The sequence below is a fragment of the Podarcis erhardii genome (genome assembly GCF_964252035.2).
Source record: "Podarcis erhardii genome assembly, chromosome: 5".
Lineage (NCBI taxonomy): Eukaryota > Metazoa > Chordata > Lepidosauria > Squamata > Lacertidae > Podarcis > Podarcis erhardii.
Genome location: NC_138509.1, coordinates 50,835,789 through 50,856,743, shown reverse-complemented (window position 1 = coordinate 50,856,743; position 20,955 = coordinate 50,835,789). Strand labels below are relative to the sequence as shown.

Here is a 20,955-nt window from a genome sequence, read left to right as displayed (position 1 = left end):
ATCCAGTCTAGCAAGTTATAATAAACATTCATTTTCATGAAACAAATGTTGGTTGAATGTCTAGACTCACCTTGAGATTGTCAGTTAATTCATTTTAATTGGGATATCATGATCCAGCAAGGGAAGTCTGCATTGGGTCATCCATACACAGTCAAGTACCTTGCATTCAGCATCTGGGGTTGCACAAACACCCGGGGGATCATTTAAGTCTACAGGTGCAACTTTGAACAGGCAATCAGCATCATCAGGTGTGAGAATACTGTAGTTATATCTTATTTAAAGAGCTACAAATCCAGTTTCCTTTCCCCTCTTCCCTTTAAAAGGTAGTAAGTACTGCCAAAGCTGGTTGTGTCAATTATATATTTAGTATGTACATGCAGATCTCTGAAAGAAGCCTGTAGCTATAGGCAAAGGCAAGCCTTTGAGTCTGGAAATCCTGGAGATCTTTCCCTGGCCTGACCTTCACATCTTCTTCGTGTGTGTTGGGGGGGGGGGATTGGTTGCTGCATTGTGCCTGCCCACCAAAATACCCCACCTAGGTGGCTGCCCAAAGTGTCACTCATTCATCTGTTCCAAGGTAGAGAGACAGGGCTTTTTTCAGCCAGAACTCACGGGAACGCAGAGGTGCGTGCCATTGCCATTATAAAAGAAAAAAGAGGTGTTCATGGTGAGTTCCGGCACCTTTTTCTATAAAAATAGCACTGGGGAGACTTAATGGCACCAGTTGGCAACAAGCTCAGAGCACCATCAACTGGATGCCACTGTAACATTCTGAATAGCACACTTTTTAGACTTGTTGTGGTGCATGCATACTTGTGTGCAAACTTTACCAGCGTGGGTCAGTCAACCGACCAAATCAATTCCAGGACCTATCTTGAGAATTCAGCCTCACATCACAGATTTCCCTCTAAGAAAGTTGCATGGAGAATTCTGATGATTCCATGGGAATCATCCCTAAAGCCATCAAGTGCAGGCTAAACATTACATCATTCTTAAAACAGTTGGAAATTATACACCAATTTAGCTGAATTCACAGCATGCCCCATTCCAACATGGCAGAGCGAATAACAACAGATTAAAACACAAACACAAAAATGCCTCTCTAAAATCCTGTTGCGATCCAAGTAAAACAGCCAAAGAACAAAACAGCAGCTGAGTGTCCCAATCACCAACCAGCTTCTCTTTAGCCCACCACAAACCAACCTCAACAGAAATGGACTGCTTGCAAGTGTGCTGAAAGTCATACTGGAGCTATTCCCAAGGCTTAAATATACTCTCTGTCTTTGAGGCGTTAAAGCTTCTCAAACAGAGACACTTAGTGGTTTGATTCCTTAGAGAAGTTAACAGAGCAATCCTAGTCATGTCTACTCAGAAGTAAGTCTCTATTTTGTCCAATAGATCTTACCCCCAGATAAGTAAGGGGGCATAGGACTGCAGCCAAAAATGTGTTTATGGACTTATTTATTTATTGTAATTTCTATACCGCTTTATATTTTTAATAAAAACCTCGAAGCAGTGTATAGCATATGGTGTCCTCTCTTTATCATATGGAATTGTTTCTTAATACTTCATGTAAAGAGATTCCCTGGCCCTGGCAAGACTCCAGGGGGAAGAAGTCCTTAGCTAAGCTATCAATGGTGCCTTTCTGTGTGTACTTGGCCAACCCCAGAGAGCACAATCAAACATCAGAGAGGAAGTTGTCTCCCCTAAACCCCTTTTCCCCTGCCTATGAAGTTGTCAGCCACCTCCCCCACATTCCCCTCCTGACTCTTCTGCCAGCGCTCGCTCCTCCTGGTGGGCTGCCTTGCCAGCCGCTGCTACTGCGACAGCTCCTGCACTTTTTGCAGACACAACCCTCGCATAACAAGAGAAGAATGGTGCTCTCTGTTCCCACGGCACATCCTGTGCATCTGCACCAAAGGCGAAAGGAACCACATCCAACTCCCATCTCTTGCGGGGGTGCAATTAGTGCCAGCACCGTCCGTTAAGAGTTTGGGTGTAATCTTCGATACCTCCCTCTCCATGGAGGCGCAGATTGCAGCTATAACAAAGGCGGCATTTTTTCATCTCCGCCAAGCTAAGCAGTTGGCTCCTTACCTCTCTCGCCCTGACCTAGCCACTGTGATCCACGCGACGGTCACCTCCAGACTGGATTATTGTAACTCGCTCTACGTGGGGCTGCCCTTGAGACTGACCCAGAAACTCCAGCGGGTGCAGAATGCCGCAGCGAGACTCCTTACGGGGTCTTCGCTTAGAGATCACATTCATCCGGTGCTATACCAGCTGCACTGGCTCCCGGTGGAGTACAGGATCAGGTTTAAGGTGCTGGTTTTAACCTTCAAAGCCCTATACGGCCTAGGGCCCTCGTACCTACGGGACCGCCTCTCCTGGTATGCCCCACAGAGGAACTTACGGTCTTCAAATAAAAACACTTTGAAGGTCCCAGGCCACAGAGAGGTTAGGCTGGCCTCAATTAGAGCCAGGGCTTTTTCGGCTGCGGCTCCAACCTGGTGGAACGCTCTGTCACAAGAGACAAGGGCCCTGCAGGACTTGACATCTTTCCGCAGGGCCTGCAAGACAGAGCTGTTCCACCTGGCCTTTGGTCAGGGCGCAGCCTGACTCCCTCCTTTGGCAATCTTTACAAAACTTTAGTTTATGGTTGCCATCAATTTTGATGTTAATTACTTTTTATAATGTTTTTATAATGTTGTATTGTTTTAGTGTTGTTAGCCGCCCTGAGCCCGGCTTCGGCTGGGGAGGGCGGGATATAAATAAAATTTATTATTATTATTATTATTATTATTATTATTATTATTATTATTATCCCCAATGTAATCGGGCAGCCTCACACTTAAGGCCTTATAGCCACCTGTAAGACACAGAGCCACCTGTAAGACACACGGCACTTCCCCTTGCCAACATAAGGAAAACAGTAAGATGCAATTCTTCGACACTTCAACACTACGGCTTGGGGAATGTGCTTGAGGCTGAAGCAGTGGTGGTTGTTTCTTACCCATGAGAGCTGCACTGAAGCAGCTCTCACTTCAGAAACTATCCACAGTTTTTAGAGCTTTCCATTATTTCTTTTCTTTGTGCTAGCTAGTTTCATCCCAAGGGACTGACCGGTGGGATACGAAGCTGCACTGTACTAGGCCGGACTGCTTGTCAATCTTCAGCGTCAATCCAAGACACTGCCTACATTTGGAACAGGAAATGGCTGTCCCCCAGATCAGGTACCCACTCCCTTCTCCCCAGTTCAAGTTGCATATTGACCAAGGTTGGTCAAGTTATTTGGGCACCTGGTTCCATTCCCAACAGAGCAAAAACACAATAATAAATTAAATAAGGGGTTTCTGCCTTTTCATGTTCACCTGATACAATTGCCTCACTGGTCATGATTTTCTGGAAAATGTTGACTAGGAATAATTTCAAGAACATTTTCCTATGCAAATGAAGTGGATTTGCATAGGGTGATTTGAAAATGGGGCAAGTAGAGAATGGTCTAATTCACATGTTTATTTTACTTGCATTTAGTAAAGCAAACTTTTAAAAAGTACCCAATTTCTTACCACAAATGTCTGACCTGAAATATATGTATCCTCTTCACATACTAGCGATAATCACCTGGAAAAACATTAATTGAAACTTTGGAACTCCCAAGCTTGCCTCACAGCGTATTTACAGTAGGTACCCATTTGTGGTTACTAATGAAATGGGAAATTTTCCATAGTAAAATGAAGCACTGAGGAAAATAATTCCAGAATTACTTCCACTCAACATCACTGCCTAATGCAGGCTTCCTCAAACTCGGTCCTCCAGATCTTTTTGATACTACAGTTCCCATCATTCCTGACCACTGGTCCTGCTAGCTAGGGATCATGGGAGTTGTAGGCCAAAAACATCTGGAGGGCCGAGTTTGAGGAAGCCTGGCCTAATGGTATGGCCAGCCCTCTCCATCTTTCCTAGGACTAGTGTTGAATGGTAGGCAGTAGCTCTTCAGTGTCTCAGGTAGAGTGAGTGGTGTAGTTCAATTCTAGATATGAATGGGCCAAGTTCACATTGCTGGCTAATAGAAGCCAGCACAAGTCCCACTGGCACAACAGGTCACGTGTGACCCCCCCCCCAAGTCCCCCCAACCCCAGAACAGGACACGGGGCAGGCGAAGAGAGGAGATCATTCCATCTCGCAAGCAGAAACACTTGTACTGAGTGAATGATCACCACAGTGAGACCTTGAATCCCACCCAATGGTCTTATACCCAAACCCCAAACCCTTTAGGTGTCCTGCTAATTTTGGGGCCTCTCATGCCCTGCCCACTTTGCTGAGTGGGACTCTGGACCCTGCCTCCAATTCCTGTGTTGTTGGCCCTACTAGGCAGTCCCTCGCCTGCTGCTTGACCCTTTCAATTGATAATACCAGAGACTGAACCCAGAGTCTTCTGAATGCATTGGCATGTGCTCTTCTCCTGAGCAATGATGGTCACTTTTGAAAGCCAGTCACCACCTCCAAGGTGCAGGGAGAAGGCAGGGAACTCTCATTTCAGGGCTCTGTCTCACTCAGATATATTCAGACAAACTACAGTAATAACTATAATGAACTATTCCCATTGTGAATGACTATTCCCATAGTGAATGAACACTGTTACTATTACCCAACAGCAAAGCTGATATCTGGACACAAAAATGGACATATACAGTGCCATAAAGGTTAACAGGAGGTTACATTAAGAGACCTAGGCTGCAATACTAGGCCCACATATCTCTGCGGGGGTTACTTCTGAGTAGACATGAGTAGGATTGCACTATACAGACCCAGACGACGATTCCTGAAAACTGCAGATTCAGGAAGTGCTGGACAACTGTCAACTAGTATCTATTCAGATTACATATACATAAATAAATGACTCTTTGCAGACTGGTCAGTTACAATTGGAATAAGGCAAACCTATGAGAGCAGTCCTGTCGAGCTCCGGAGAATGAAAAATTCATTTTAAGGGTTTGTATTATAAATGCAGAAAGCCAGATCCTCAGGTACTGATGGAAACTGGCCTCACCAGACTATAATGTCAGCTGGTCCAACCACCTCCTAAACTGGTAAAGTGAGTAGACATTTATTTATTATATTTAGATTCCTTTCCTGCCCTGGCCCTAGGGCAGCATGCTGGTTGCAATGCATCCAGGTATGAGTGGTGGAGGAAAAGTTTCCAGTGCTTTTCCAGTGAATTTTTTCCTTGTCATAAGGTCATTATTGACAATAAATGAATGCAGGTTGCAAATACAATGTTAGGTAACTTTGGCAGTTTTAGTTTTGTTTACTGAATGCAAATGAAAATAAACAAGCATTCTATATCAGAACACCCTGTAGGGCATCAGAAAATTTTCTCAGTGCGAAAGGAAAATTTTCCTAGTGCAAATTGCTGTCATGTGTAGACGTAAAATTTCCAAGAAATATTCCCAGTTCAACATTTTCTGGAAATCCCACATCACTGAATGCTGCCTTTCTTTGCTGCATCTTCTCAATAACCCTGCAAAGTAAGACAGACTAAATGACAGCCATTCGATAAACTGCATAACTGAGCAAATATTGGAACATTTGGACCCACCACATTGGCTTATATTGTATATGAACAAGAAAAAAGATAAATTTACAGTACAATCCTGTGCAAAATTACTCAGAAGTAAACCTCAATGTGTGCAATGCAACTTACTCCCACCAGGTAAGAAAGGGGATTTTAGGAATAACTTTCTGACAGCATGGGCGGTTCTGTGGTGGACCAGATTACCTAGTGGGCTCACCTAATCTTTGGTTTTTAAGCAGAAGTTGAAGAGATGCTCATTTGGGATGATGTGGAGGTAGTTTTCCTGTACCTGCAAGGGCATGGACTAGGTGAGCTTTGTGTTCCCTTCCACCTCTGTGACTTTAAGCATAAGTGCCTAAGAACATAAAACAAGATCAGCCCTGCTGGACAGGAAAGTGGCCCCTCTAGTCTAGCAGCCTTTCCTCACCCTGCAGCAACACTCTCCCCTCCTGTGGGTTCCAGCAGCTGGTATTCGGACTCGAATATTGGACACAGCCTTATCCTCCATCTATCGTGGATTTGTCGAAGCCTCTTTTAAAGTCATCCTAATTTGGTGGCCATCACTGTTGCTTGCGGGTGCTCATTCACATTGCATAAAAGGTGTGTAAGGTTGCAACCTTAATGTATTTCCAGAACGGCAAAGACAGGCTTGCTTCACTTCACTTGCAGAGCCTAGTATGTGTCTAGACACTCAGCTGGTTTATAACACTGGGGTTCACTCTTGAGCTAATCAAAGAAAAAAAATTGTTTCCGAGAATGTGCAGAGTACCTTTCCCTCGCCACTGAGTAACCATATCGGTCCCCATTGCTGCCATACACTCAGGCTAAGGAGTCATTCTGCCATAAGACGACACCTCACCTCTCGTTAGAATCGTAGCACTAAGCATTGCGTTCCTTAATACTTAAAAGGGCTTTAAAACAATTCATTAAAAACACAAGGGACACTCAGCTCTCCACCCACCTCCAGATACCATTCGGCAGCCACGCCTTCCCCTTCCTTATCTTCCCCCGCACAATCTTGCAGACTAAAGTTATAAAGTCTGCGAATATTTATTACACGGGGGAACTAAATACACCCTCCTTACAATTCTGTTTTGGAGCAACAGCAAGACCGGAAGCGAAAGAAGGGGCGGGGAGGGGGGGGTCGGTCCTTTGATCTCTCTCTCTCTCTCTCTCTCTCTCTCTCACTCACACACACACACACACACACAGGTGCGGGTACTGAAATCCTCCCCCGCTTCGCGCCAAACCGACTCCAAGTCTCGTGTTCACCTTTACATTTCCTACAGTTTCACTGGCCCTCACCTAGAGGGTTTTCGGAGCACCAGATGTATGTCAAGGAGGTTCAAATACTCTCTCTCACACACAGTATTTCTCTTAATCCTTTCAAAAAGAAGCCGGTTGTGTCACAATTTCACACACCCACACACCCGATGTGTTGTTTCTGTGTCCCATCACCACGAGCATCAGATCCAAAATCCTCCCCCAAGCGGCACCCTCGACTCCTTCTCCGTCGGCGGAATGGGGCTCCGTGGACCTCAGCGAATCCCCCCCTCTAGGGGTGGGTCCTGGAGGAGGGAGACGGACCCGGCTGCGATTAGGGACTCTTCGCTCGCCACTTTCCCCCAGCCTCACAAACCCAGCCCCGGCGTCCTGGCCAGGCTCGGTCCCGAGGCAACGCCTGTGGGGCAAAGATCCGTCTCAACCCACCCGCCCATTCATGAAACGCTATAGAGAAACCCAGTTTTAAGGGACTTACGAGCAACTACAAGTCACATTCGGCTGCTTAGGCAGGACGATCCATTGAGGACAAACGAACTAGCAATCCTTTCCGAAGTACCGATACTGCCCCTTTCCCACGCTGAGGGTGGGGGAAGCAAACGAACCATTCCCCCTTACCTTTATATTTATCCATCCTGGATCCTTCCTTTCTTTTTATTTCGTTTTCAATTCTGGCCGCGTAGGGCAGGGAGACCTTGCATAGGAGGAGGACTCGGGCTTCCCACGCTCGCCCCTGAGTTAAAGCCCTCTCCCCGCGGGACGCGCCGGCTCGCTCCTTCCTCGCCCGCGCCAGCCTGCATTGGCGTCCCAAGCAGCTCTGCCTCTGCCTCTCCAGTTCTCCTCGCTCCGGCTGGCTCCCTTCGCGCCGAGCGCCGCCCCTTCCGTGACGTCACGGCACCGGGATCGACTGGGGCTAAAGGAGCTGGCTTGCCCGAGGGGGTCTTTGGGGAGCGGCGGGGCCTCTGCGGTGGTGGCCCCTCGAAAGTTGCATCATCCTCATCATCACCACACGACGCCCATCCTCCCTTCTTGGTCAAGTACTTATCCAAACGTGGCATGTATTAATTTATGCGTATTAATTTAATACACTTATGTATTAATTTAACGTTAATAAGGGAACAAAAAGCAGCTGTTTTCGCCTCGCAGTGCCAACGCCTTGGAAACGGAGAGATCGGCTTCAAAGAGAATGATCAAATTCGGAAGGTGGTGGACTTTCCTTCCTTGGAGGTTTTTAAGCGCAGGTTGGACGGCCACCTGTCGTGAATAATTAGCTGTGATTCCTGCATTGCAGGGGGTTGGACTAGATGACTCTCGAAGTCCCTTCCAACTACGATTCCTCTGTGCTAGATAAGGAGTAATAGCAAACTGCAGGAAGAAGAGGGCGCGGGCGTTTAATAGGCGAGGGTGCTGCCTCCCTCGCTGGAAACGGGCTTTGCAAAGCGAGAGAGAAAAGCAGAAGAGTTTGCCAGCGGGGATGCAAGCTGGAGCGCGGCGCTGGGCAGAGCTGCTGCGAAGGTTAGAAAGTTGGCCAGCGGAGTCGGAGAGGACGAAGGCTGCAATCCCACAGCCCTGTTGGAAGTGCTTCCCTACCCTTCCGGACAGGTTAGAAATTGCAGCGACTTCCGCCTCAGCCAGGGAAAACATTCCCTTCCCCCGAACCCTGAGTTATCTGCAAGATTACACGAGCTGAACACTTTGAAGCCAGAATGTTTGCTGAATATAATTTATAGAGCAGGAGCGATTTTACGCATCTTTTTAAAAAAGGCTTTCTGTACAGTTGCAGAAACGGGAGAGGGATGCTCAGCATTTTCAGAGAGATGCATGGGAATAAATCAGTGGCTGTTTGTTTCTAGCCTTAGAACAGGAGAGGGAATTCTCAAGCCCTCATGCAGCCCTCAAAGCTTCTAGATCCAGAGACTCCTCCCAAGCCCAACCCGCTTCTGATTCTGAGTGTTTTTGCCTGCCTGGAATGTGTCCTTGGACTCTGGTGATTCTTTTTGCTTCACCCTTGCCCTAGGTTTCCCCTAGAGCAGCCTTTCTCAACCTTGGGTCCCCAGGTGGACTACAACTCCCATCATCCCTGGCTGCTGGCCCTTCTCACTAGGCTGCCCTAAAGTCTGTTGGGATAGAAATAACTAATAATAATAATAATAATAATAATAATAATAATAATAATAGGAAAATACAGCTCTGTTGCAGGTTCAATGGTTTACATGTCCTGCCCTTCCTCTCTTAGGCCTGTTTAGCAACCTTGCCTATCTTTGCTTTCTTCAAAAAGCAGGCAAAAAATAACAGAAAAATACTTCAGAATTTGTCCAGCAGGGTTGGACAGAGTGAGGGGACTGCCTCAGGCAACTAACACTGTAGGACAGCAGCAGTCCCTTGGCTCATCCTTCTTGAGTCCTGAGCCTTGTGTACTAGAGGGGCATGCTACACTTCCTGAACAAACCTGCCTCCCTCAAGTGCTAGGGCCCTTTTCCACTTCTGCTGATTTTTATGTGAGATGAGAAGTCAGTTTGCATGCAATGCACGACTGAGCAAATGTTCAAGTCCCTAGAGAGATGATTGTAGTCACCATGGACCTGCTACTGCCAAGCTGCCTGGACCTAAGCCATGGTTTGGCCTACTGTTGCATCCCAGCTGAGACTTGTGGTTTGTCTCCCCCAGGTAAACCGCAAACAGCAAATCAAGAACAATACTTAGTTACAGCTCATTGTTTGCCTGAGGGGATAAACTTAAGAAAACTTTGTGATTCACCTGTGTATTGAGCATACTCTCTCACTTTGTCTATTCAGTATTCCTAAAGGTTGCATAAGGACTTGGGTTTGGGACATCATTCTGAACACTAGAAACCCTAAGCCTTGGTTTCCAAGTAAATACATTTAGGAATTGGGACTCGGGGAGAATATAGAAAATGCATGGTAAGCAGTAACTCTAGCCATAATTAACTCAGCAGGACAGCATCACACATTTACTGTTTTAATTGGTCCTACTGAGTTTACTGGGATGACTCTGAAGTAAATTTCCTAAGCGGTGTTGTTTTAATTTTAACATCCTGGTAAATAAAAGGAAATCCTTGTTTCAGATGTGGATTAAGTCCTTTGAAGACAATTGCATTCTGTGAAACATTCGGATATTCCACAAAGGATTGGCAGCTGGTTATCTGGCTGGGATGATAGGCAATTTAAAGCCAGAGGCTCCCGAGGAATTGATTCCTGCTGTATTTTTAACTGAAATGTAAATTGCAAGGTACTAGTTACATAATAATCAGCAGCATAACTTTTGCACCAAAAGGTCTTTCCTTTGCCTAAAGTGGAAAAGCTTAATGAAAGCTGCTTTGCTAGGGAGCCTAAAGGAAGGATATGGTTTCTCAGAACTGTGAGGTTACCATTTGTTTACTAATGGGGGGAAAGGCCATCTGTTAGAAAGACATATTTAACATTTTCACGCAGTATAGTTTAAGACAACTACATAATAGGATTAGACAACGGAGGTAAACTGGCTTTGTAAAAAATTAACGCGTTCAAGGCCCTTCCGTATTCTGGAATGTGTACGTTTAGAATATATTTTGGTATATGCTGAAAACGTGTACTGCTAGTGTTTCTTAGAATTAGAAGAAAGTTGACAGTAGCTCCTGCTTTTTCTCCTTTTTATTATTTGGACAAAAAGCAAAGACTGCCATGTTGGCCCATAAAGAACATTTGCAAAATTTCTTTATTAGGCTAATAGTGCGCAATCTTTAGAGTCCTGTAGAATTCTTCATGGTAGGAGGAGAATGGATAAACCTCATCTCCAGTTAGAGTGCCCTAAGGGTAAGTCGTAGTTAGAAATAAGTACCTGGAACAGAATACTCTGTATTTTCAGTACAGAAATAGCAAAATATAATGGATTTTTTTTAAAAAAGAAATACTTGAGGTCTGTGCTTTCTATACACCATCTCAATCAATACTTCAAGGGCACCAACATTATACCATTATAAACAGCCAGGATCTCCCACCTGGAGCTCTTTCTGCCCCTCTGGTCTATCTAAAATATGATACCTGTTTGCTTGTGTGTGCTTTTTAAAAGTTTATCCAGGATCTCCTGCACTAGGATCTCCTTGTGACCCATTCTCCATTTCAGAATGGCAATTGGACCATGTGCTACCTTCCTTTTCTCCTTCTAGTGATACTAGTTCTTTTTAGTGTAGATGATGACCATAATGATACATTAGCCCACAAACCAATAATTAAGCTTCCTGGCTGCCATTTTTAACCTTCAAATATCTCAAGTTAAGAAACAAGTCATGGCAAAACCTGGCATCATAAAGTCATATTAAACTAATAGCTCTGGGGAATAATCCTGAGTCACAAGAGGTAATTATGAACAGTAGTCAAGGCATAAGAGCTTCTGGCATTCCGAAATTGCATAAATGTGATGTTGAACCGCTTTGGGTTCCCCAAGAGATGAAGTGTCAGGGTCAGTATGAACATGCAGTAGAATAAGAAGTGCTTGAGTGGACTGTACCACTGCAGAGGCCAGGGGTGTGGTGCCATTTTATTTTATTTTTTTTATTATAGTAATTTTTATTAACAATTTTTTGTTTAAATCACAATGCCAATAAAACAATACAATACAACATCTCTTAACATAGATCTTTTCACTTCTTTGGACTCCCTCGCATCTCCCGCTCCTGCGTTCCTGTTTATAAAATTTTATTCAACAAATTTATCCCCTTATTTCTAATCTTAATATCTAATTTTCCAATGTTACATCTTCCAAATTTTTATCTTTTCTTAAATTTAGCTTATCTTCATAATTCACTTCGTCTAACTCAATGGTGCCAAGTTGTTTATACTCTAGCATCCTTCTTAACATTCATACAATTTGCAATATTTTTGTAAATAAATCTTGAATTTCTTCCAATCTTCTTCCACCGTCTCCTCTCCCAGGTCTCGGATTCTGCCAGTCATCTCAGCCAGTTCCATGTAGTCTATCAGTTGCATCTGCCATTCTTCCAGTGTGGGTAGGTCTTGGGTTTTCCAATGCCTGGCGACAAGTATCCTTGCTGCTGTTGTTGCATACATAAAAAATGTTCGGTCCTTCTTTAGCACATTCTGGCCGACAATACCCAAAAGGAAGGCCTCTGGTTTCTTAGGGAAGGTATACTTAAGTACCTTTTTCAACTCATTATATATCATTTCCCAGAAAGCCTTCACTCTAGGGCAAGTCCACCAGAGGTGAAAGAATGTTCCTTCATTTTCTTTACATTTCCAACATTTGTTATCAGACAAGTGGTATATTTTTGCAAGTTTGACTGGGGTCATATACCATCTATATATCATTTTCATAACATTTTCTTTCAAAGCATTACATGCAGTAAACTTCAGCCCAGTAGTCCACAACCTCTCCCAGTCCTCAAACATAATGTTGTATCCAATGTCCTGTGCCCACTTTATCATAGCCGATTTAACCGTTTCATATTGTGTATTCCACTTCAACAGCAAGTTATACATTTTTGAAAGTACCTTAGTCTTAGGCTCTAACAGTTCCGTTTCTAGCTTCGATTTTTCCCCCTGGAATCCTAGCTTTTTATCAAGTTTAAAAACTTCTTTAATCTGAGCATAATGTAACCAATCTCGCACTTTGTCTTTCATTTTCTCCTGACTCTGCAATTTCCAATTATCTCCATCTTTTTCTAATATTTCCCAATACTTCGGCCATTTGGCCTCCATATTGAGTCTTTTCCGGGCCTTAGCTTCCAATGGTGAAAGCCACCTTGGGGTTTTATTTTCCAATAAGTCTTTGTATTTTATCCAGACATTAAACACTGCTTTTCTGACAATATGGTTCTTGAAAATCTTATTGATCTTAACCTTGTCATACCATAAATATGCATGCCACCCAAAAGCATTATTAAAACCTTCCAAATCTAGTACGTCAGTGTCCTCGAGAAGTAGCCAATCTTTTAGCCAGCAGAAAGCTGCGGCCTCATAATACAACTTTAAGTCTGGCAGGGCAAAGCCCCCTCTTTCTTTCGCATCAGTTAATATCTTAAACTTAATTCTGGGCTTTTTGCCCTGCCAGACAAATTTAGAAATATCTCTCTGCCACTTCCAAAAGCACTCTGTTTTGTCCACAACTTGCAAAGTTTGAAACAAAAACAACATTTTTGGCAATACATTCATCTTAATAGCAGCAATTCGGCCTAACAAGGAAAGTTTCAATCTTGTCCAACTTTCTAGATCTCTCTTAATTTCTGACTAACATTTCTCATAGTTGTCCTTAAATAAACTCAGATTTTTTGCTGTTATATTTACCCCTAGGTATTTTACTTTTTTAACCACATTTAACTCTGTCTCTTTCTGAAACCTTTCTGACTCTGTAACTGTCAAGTTTTTTTCCAAAACCTTAGTTTTTTGCTTATTTAATTTAAATCCCGCCACCCGACCAAACTCTTGAATCAATTGTAATACTCTTTTCGTACTAGATTCTGGCTCCTGTAATGTCAAAACCAGGTCATCTGCAAAAGCTTTAAGTTTGTACTGTTTCGCTCCGACCCGTATTCCTTCAACCAACCGGTCTCCTCTAATCATGTTCAAGAGCACCTCCAGGACAGAAATAAATAACAAAGGGGAAATAGGGCAGCCTTGTCGTGTTCCTTTTTCAATTTTAAACTCTTCTGTCACCACATTGTTAACTATCAGTTTAGCCTTTTGTTCTGAATAGATTGCATCTATCCCATTTTCAAATCCCCGTCCCACCCCCATCCCTTCCAAATTTTTCTTCATAAACTTCCAGGAAATGTTGTCAAAGGCCTTCTCCGCATCTATAAAAATTAACACAGCTTTTGTATTAATATTTGTTTGCAGAAGTTCCAAGATGTCAATAATGTTCCTTGTATTAGCAAACAAGGTGTGGTGCCATTTTAAACGCTTCCGCATGTAAAAACAACAACCTTTAAAAACTCTCTGCAAATAAATAAAACCCAGTTCGTTAGGGAAATGTAGCCCTTTATCACTCAGGATCCTAGCCCCAATTTCATGGCACATGTAGATCAGGCTTTGGTCTGCAACTGGACACAGGTGTGACAGAGTCACTGTACTTTCCGTAAGGGTATTCATTCCTGCCATTGTGGTCCTATCACCTTCTTCCAATTATGCCTTAATACAGTCCTGCCCTATGACATTTGCCTTTGTACAGATTTACAGCAGTTGAATGTAGCATTAGACTCTTGTCACTTAGGACGGATTACTTGTATCCAGAGAAAGGCAAACTAGGGGCCTCTCCAGACATCTTTAAAAAAATGTATTTGTTATTAATTGGGCTTGTGATGTTATACATTATCTTGCTTTCAATACTCTTTGCACCTGCAAACGTTTAAGGGTCAACAGAGTGCTTCATTTCCAGTCAGTGTATGTCCCATAACTTGCTGCTGACATCCTGTAACCTTTTATACCATAAATGGTTTTTTTCTGGGTTGTTGTTTTTTGTCCCACTTTCGTTGCACTATAGTGCAAAGGTGACCCTCCAGACAAATCGCAGAATAACTAATAAAGTGAAATGATGTGTGGATGGTACAGTATAAATCCACCACTTGTTGGCATCCATCTGCCTTGGGAGAAAATGAAAGAGTGCGCCTTTGGGGTGAAGTCAAACCGTTGGATGTAGCCAGCCTTCATGTTTGCAGACATCTTTGTAGTGCAGAGTTGGTCTGCCAATGGACCTGATGCCTGAAGCCAGCTCTCCGTAGAGCATGTCCTTGGGGATCCACCGCTAATGCACTATTATTGCTTCAATTACATGTTGCGGAATACACCCCATTGAAAAAACAATAGTTTGGAAGGGCCCTGGGAAAGTCAAGAAGGTTGGTCCTGGTCTGTATGTTATTTCTGAGTCTCTCCTTGCAATTCAGGTCATATGAAATGCACCTCCCCAGGCCCATTTTCCTTGCTGCCCCCTTTCACCTCTTTCAACAAGAACCTTTGTTATTATAACACCAGATAAAGCCTTCTAGTCTTCATTGCACCTGAAACTCAGCACTGGCGGCATCTGACTCACCTTGCCTCAGGGTAAGGCTGGCCTAGTAAAAATGCTCCCATCTTTTCCCATGAGATAAATGGTGCTTAGCTTCAAAACCAGACAACTCAATCATTCCAGGAAGTGACTAGGAGCCTGCCAGATAAGTGTTGATAGGGAGAGCGCCAAGGGACAAAAGGAGGAAGTTGGACCAGGCAGTGTTGGATGGAGGACTTGAATGGGACTAATGTTGAAAAGGGACCAGGAAACACAAGTGATTCTGGGCTGGGATTCTGGTGAGGGTTTCTCGAGGGCAGGTAGATTTATTTGGTTTGTTTTTAGAGGTGGTCTTAGCTGTTTTTCTGGGCCCAAGGCTTCATCCTGGATGGAATATTTTGACATAGTTATCGACACAGCTGTGCCGATATGATGAACATGTGGTGCCACATCATGAGTGGGGAATGTTTTTCAGCTAGAGAGCCACTTTCCCTTCGAGGAAAGCTTCTGAGGGCCACATGCCAGTGGTAGGCAGAGCATTGACTTAATTTTCCCTTGTGCAGTAGGCCAGTTTCAGCACATACAGTTCCCTCACTGTCCTTCATTCAGACAAACAAGAGACATCATAATAGTTCAATGAAACATTCCGGTCAGGCAAAATACTGGGGGTGTGAAGCACAGCCCGTGAACGGAGTGGCTTGGGAGAGTTTCCAGGGGACTTTTGGCCCCTAGGTCTGAGGTTTCCCACCCATGTGCTACATGGTTACAATAAAAATCACCCTTCCCCCAAATTGGACAGCTTTTGCAATTGGTCCACAAGCGTGCAAGTGTTGTGACGTCCATTTCTTTCATGATAATAGTGTACCAGCCAAAATAAGTTCATTTGAGAACCTGCTAAATAAAATCCATGATTTTGTATAAATCGGGGAATGCAAGTTAGTGGAATAGGTGTCGTAATCTTACACAAGCAAGACTAGAGAAGGGTGGGCAATGGTTGCACTCCCTGCTATCTTTTAGTGCTCCCTGTCCATTCATGAAGATACTTTCCTTTTCGATGGGGTTGTGTCTTTACTTTTTAAAAAAGGGAAGCCCAAATTTGTAGAATTCTCATGAGAGCCTTTCAGGCCCCAGCCAGATTGGGAGCATCACTCTCCGTTTTACAGAATCTGCTCTACCATACCAGTTCTGAGCTGACGAACGGGTGTTTTTTCTGGAATATTCCCAGAGATAAAGTTTTGGGCCTTGGCTTTTTCCTTAGACACAGTGCACTTCAGTGCAGCCAAAGTCAATAGCCTTCTGCAGTTCTTCAAATTGCAGCTGCATATGGAGCTGCAGAATTTCTCACATAAACGTATAGCATGAAACTGAATTTATGTCGACATATCATTGAAAAAATAATGGATAAAAAAATATTCTGTCACAGACTTCAACACAAACAAGACAAGTGGGAATAGCTTCTGGTTGACACATCTATTGTGAATGGTTTCTTTTCTCTCTCCCATCCTCTCCCCCCCCCCCCTTTTCCACTTCTGCTGATTTTTATGTGAGATGAGAAGTCAGCTTTGTAAACAAGAACATTTCAACCCTTATTTTCCCAGGCGGCCTAACAAATTCCACTGCTGTCTGCTAGCATCACTATGCATTTTGTGGAAATAGGTCACATTCTGCATATCTCTAACTGAAGTTACTATTGTTTACTTTTTTCCTTTTTTAAAAAAAGAGAAGTTGAGATAGTTGCTTCCCTACTTGGAAAAAAAATCACTGTAATTCAAATGACTTTTTTGAAGGGGTCTGATCTATGCGCATGAGATCCTCTGGTAGAAGCAACTGAGAGAATATAAATAAAAGTTCAAAAGAAGAGGGAAACTTCCAGTGGGGATGAAACAGTTGAAATACACTGGTTTGATAGGAAGATGGATGACTGGAAATACTGTTCTCTGACACAATTAGAACTTTATGTAGGACTTAAAAAAAAATATATCTGAGCTAACATCCTGCTGTGAGGGTATTTCAGTTCTGCAGGAGCAGAACAGACACATTGGCCCCAATCCAACATGGAGTTAAGCCTGCTTAAGCTTGTGGATTCAATGACCTTAAACCCGTTTAACTTAGTGTTGGTTTGTGACCCCTCTGTGCAAAAGAGCCTTAACAAATTCTAAATATCCACATGTTAACTACTGCTTTTCAAGCTGTGCCTTCAAAATTCATTTATTTCAGTCATTTATGCCCTCCCGTTCCATTAGAATGTTCACCATGTGTTAAAGTTTTTTAAATTAAAAAATATATACAGTATGACAATAATAGCAATAATGCAAGCCAACAACGGATAAAAGGAGGTAGCAAGCATCCTTGACATAAATGAGCTATCTAAAAACACAGCCACAAATTTAAAAAGTGCATACAGAGCAGATAACACATTAAAAACATTGCAATAATTAAACTGAAAGCTGTGATCTAAGCACAGAAACCAGGCAACAATAAAAGCCTGTAAGGTTTTAGAGGTCGTGAACTCTCCTTTCTTGGAAGTTTTAAAGCAAAGGTTTATCTGAATGAAGGTTGGAGATGGGTGCATATGCAGAAACCACTGACCTTTGGATGGCAGAAAATGTACAAAGCAGAGAGTCCTATCTGTTACCCTTTTATTTCTGACACTTGTCTGCTTTTTCCTCTGTCCCCTCCCACCACAGGCATGTGGCTCCCAAAAGGTTGCCCACAAGGGAATGTGGCCCTCACTCTGCAAAAAGGTTCTCCATCCCTGTTCTGATGTACATACTGCAGCACTTTGTGCATTTACATCAGCCACTCCCCCAAAGGCTTCTGGGTTATGTAACTGAAGCCTGCCTGCTTGTCCTGCTCCCCACAACGTGATAATTGGGACTAAGCACTTACCAGAATGCCACAGAGATTTCTCCTGGCAGCCACTTAACATTTAATTGGGGTATTAACGCCACCAAAGAAGTAATTTCTAATAATGATTCATTCACTAGCTGTCTTGAAAACAGTTTAGGATTACAAGCTTGCCTGCAGCTTTGGGTTCACAACAACTGGCCAATGCATGGCATTCCTTTAATCAAGGTCCACTGTATTTATCATGCCTGCTGGGATTTTAGGTTCCACAAAAAAAGGCTTCCACAATAACAGATTATGATTTTTATTTTTAAGAGCCCAGGAGTTCAGCAAAGTCAAGAGCCTATGTCAGCTTTAAACAGCCACTGTTGGGTTCACAACAACTGGCCAATGCATGGCATGCCTTTAATCAAGGCCCACTGTATTTACCATGCCTGCCAGGATTCTAGGTTCCACAAAAAAGGCTTCCACAATAAATGTTAACATTTTTAACACTAGCGGTCACAAGTTGCTCAGCTGTGTGTTCATTTTCTCAGTTATATTAAAAATCCCAGGAAAAGAACTATATTTGTTTATTATAATTAGGGTTATGTGTATGTATTTTATGATTTTTGTCAGTAACCTTAACCCAGCAAAAGTAACCCAAGAGTTTTTGATTTGCTATGTATGCTGACTCCGTACCATTTTGTTATTTCTTAATAGTTTACACATCTCCTTTGGTCACCAAAATGCTTTTATGAATTCATATCTTGTTCCTTGTATTATGTCTGCAGCCATTTCTGGCATTTTGATTATGTTTACACTTGCAAGGTAGGCCACTTTGCAGTGCATTATGCCATAATTCATAGAATCATATAGCGGGATGGGGGCTCAAACTCATGCAGGAAACTAGGGTTGCAAACAAAAAAAGAGGACACATTTGCCAACTTCTGCTTTTAACTATGGATCGCTATGATGACTCTCATTTTACATACCACTGAAAAAGAGGACGTGTCCTGGAAAAAAAGGACATATGGCAGTCCTAAGAAACATTGGGCTCATCTGGGATGTGACTGCAGGACCTCTTGCAGCTTAAAATCCTTGATACAAAATCGGAAGAATATGGCAGCATAGTGGCTGTTTAAAGCTGACATAGGCTCTTGACTTTACTGGACTCCTGGGCCCTTAAAAATAAAAATCATAATCTGTAAATGATTTTTTTGAAAAAGGCACCCTCTTGAACAATTCATGACACTTTCCCTTTATCCAAGCTACAGAACCCAATCTGGACATGCTCCCAAGGTCCTTCTACAAAAGACAGGACTGAAGTCTTATTTAGTTACAGCTTCAAACCAATAAAAGCACAAGCAAAGATAACAAACAAGTACATTGGTGTATATGTAAATAACATTTTTGTTTCAGATTTCTCCCCTTGCTTTGGAGGAAACAATTTTTTAAACGGATGTGGTAAAGGAGGGGGGGGGACACTTGAAGTCTTATGTTGTAGTTCCTAAAGGAAGTGGTCCCAAGGAGCCATATATATTTAAGAGCAAATTAGTGCTGACATTTGACTGTGTTTCAATCAGATCTAGCTTTTGGCACTGTTATCTGTATTTTTAACATGCTGTGAAGATTCACTTTACCAGCTGCCTTGCTGTGTTGGGGAACGTAGTGCATTCCTTCATCATTACTCAGGGGTCAGAAACTCAGAATTATTTTAGTATCAGGGAAACAGGAAATAAAATGAGGCTTTTAGAGTTTGAAGGGTTTTTTGTTTTGTTTTTTGTTTAAATGGGATTAAAAGTCCGCTAGTAAGTTCAGATATTAAAGAATGCCAAGAGAGAAGGATTTGAAGCCCCATTGTGAGGGTTAATAGCAAATGAACAAACTGTTTCTTCGCATGGTGGCAAATGTTGTTCATAATGAATAGGAGAATTATCAAGTTTGCTATTTAAGGCTTCTCAAATATGAAGCAACTTTGGGGTTGAAACTTTCAAATTTGACGTTTATTCTGAAATTCAGTTGTTAAGTTTTGCAGATCACTGACATGTTTTAGATGTGAGTTGTGACACTGCTAGTTTGGCATGGTGGCGCATGCCACCTTAAGCCACAATGGCATCAGGTGACCTGTTTTCATTTGCCCATGTGTTTGAAATCAAACCTGGTGAGCGAAGGCACAGCACTTTGCAAGTGCCGACAACCAAGCTGCTTAGTACCAATGATAAAGTCTAATGCCTGTTCAAACATCCTGGTGACTGTATGTGGTTTGCAGGCACTGCTAGTCACCTGATAGATGGCACCTGCAAAGCCCACTGTTGGCCCAGCTGCATGTTTAGCTGCCTCTCAGATGAAAACAGATGGGGCAGGTGGGCTTCACTTGGCCAAAATAGTGTCACAGACAAAATGGGGAAGCCTAAACATGAGTTGAAGAACAGAAACTGAATATTTCACTTGAAAATAGGGATCCTAGCTCAGACATGGACTAACTTAAGGCATGTGGGATCTACTCTCTCTCTCAACCCCCAAATCCCAGTCCAGGCTGTGTGTGCAGAGCTAAGCCAGTTACAGAGCTAAGACAACATCCCTTGAGTTATTACCGGGAACGAACTGTATGTGCAAGTATAAACCTACATGTGAGTTAGCACAGAACAGAGATTCTAACAGCTGAATTTAAGGAGAAACTTTTCGCTGCTGTTTTTATGGCAGCAAGAGTCAGAAACTCTTGCTGGTCTACTGAAAATCGGCCATGAGTCTACCAATAAATAGATCTACTTCCTGCCCACACTTGTCCTAGATTCAGATACAAATTCCCTCTGAGCATATTGGCTGAGTTTGCCATTATGATCTGCAAGGGATTCATCAAGGCTTCGTTCTTTCCTCTTTAATTAGTGCTGCTGTTTGTGTTGCCAACACCTCTTGTGGTTCCAGTCTGCAGCCAGCCCTTCAACAACAGACACACAGGCTCAAAGCACCATTATTGTTCTTTTTTCCTGGGTATGCACATCCTAAGTACCTGTGAGATGTGCCTTTTGAGCCCACAAACCCTCATTGCAGGCTGCATATGCAGTTGCTGGTGTTTGCTGATGCTTACAAAGAAAAGGCCAGATGAGCAGCTTTTTCTGTGGCAACGCACTTTTAAAGTAGGGTGGTGAGCGCAGCTCGGCCCGCTTCCAGCCATCCATGTCTGTTGCACAGCATTCATCCTGGTCCTACTTCCTCCAGGTTGGGAAAGGCATAGTTTAATCATCAGAGCCACTTACTTGACGTTCAAAGAA

The 20,955-nt window shown here is 43.1% G+C and overlaps 1 protein-coding gene and 1 long non-coding RNA gene across 4 annotated transcripts in view; one reads left to right on the top strand and one right to left on the bottom strand.

The window, feature by feature from the left end:
* The window catches only part of AFAP1L2 (actin filament associated protein 1 like 2), a 74,544-nt gene extending 66,738 nt beyond the window's left edge, over positions 1 to 7,806 (bottom strand). For 2 of the 3 annotated variants that reach the window (XM_081863660.1, XM_081863661.1), the window contains exon 1: positions 7,478 to 7,806. In XM_081863660.1, coding sequence (XP_081719786.1) covers positions 7,478 to 7,493 — 16 coding nt within the window. In that variant the 5' untranslated portion in view covers positions 7,494 to 7,806. The remainder of the gene's footprint in view (positions 1 to 7,477) is intronic. The other variant, XM_081863662.1, reaches the window with a different exon arrangement.
* Positions 7,807 to 7,951: 145 nt separating this feature from the next.
* The window catches only part of LOC309342867, a 29,597-nt gene continuing 16,593 nt past the window's right edge, over positions 7,952 to 20,955 (top strand). The window contains exon 1 of the long non-coding RNA XR_014157025.1: positions 7,952 to 8,461. This is a non-coding gene — a long non-coding RNA (uncharacterized lncRNA). The remainder of the gene's footprint in view (positions 8,462 to 20,955) is intronic.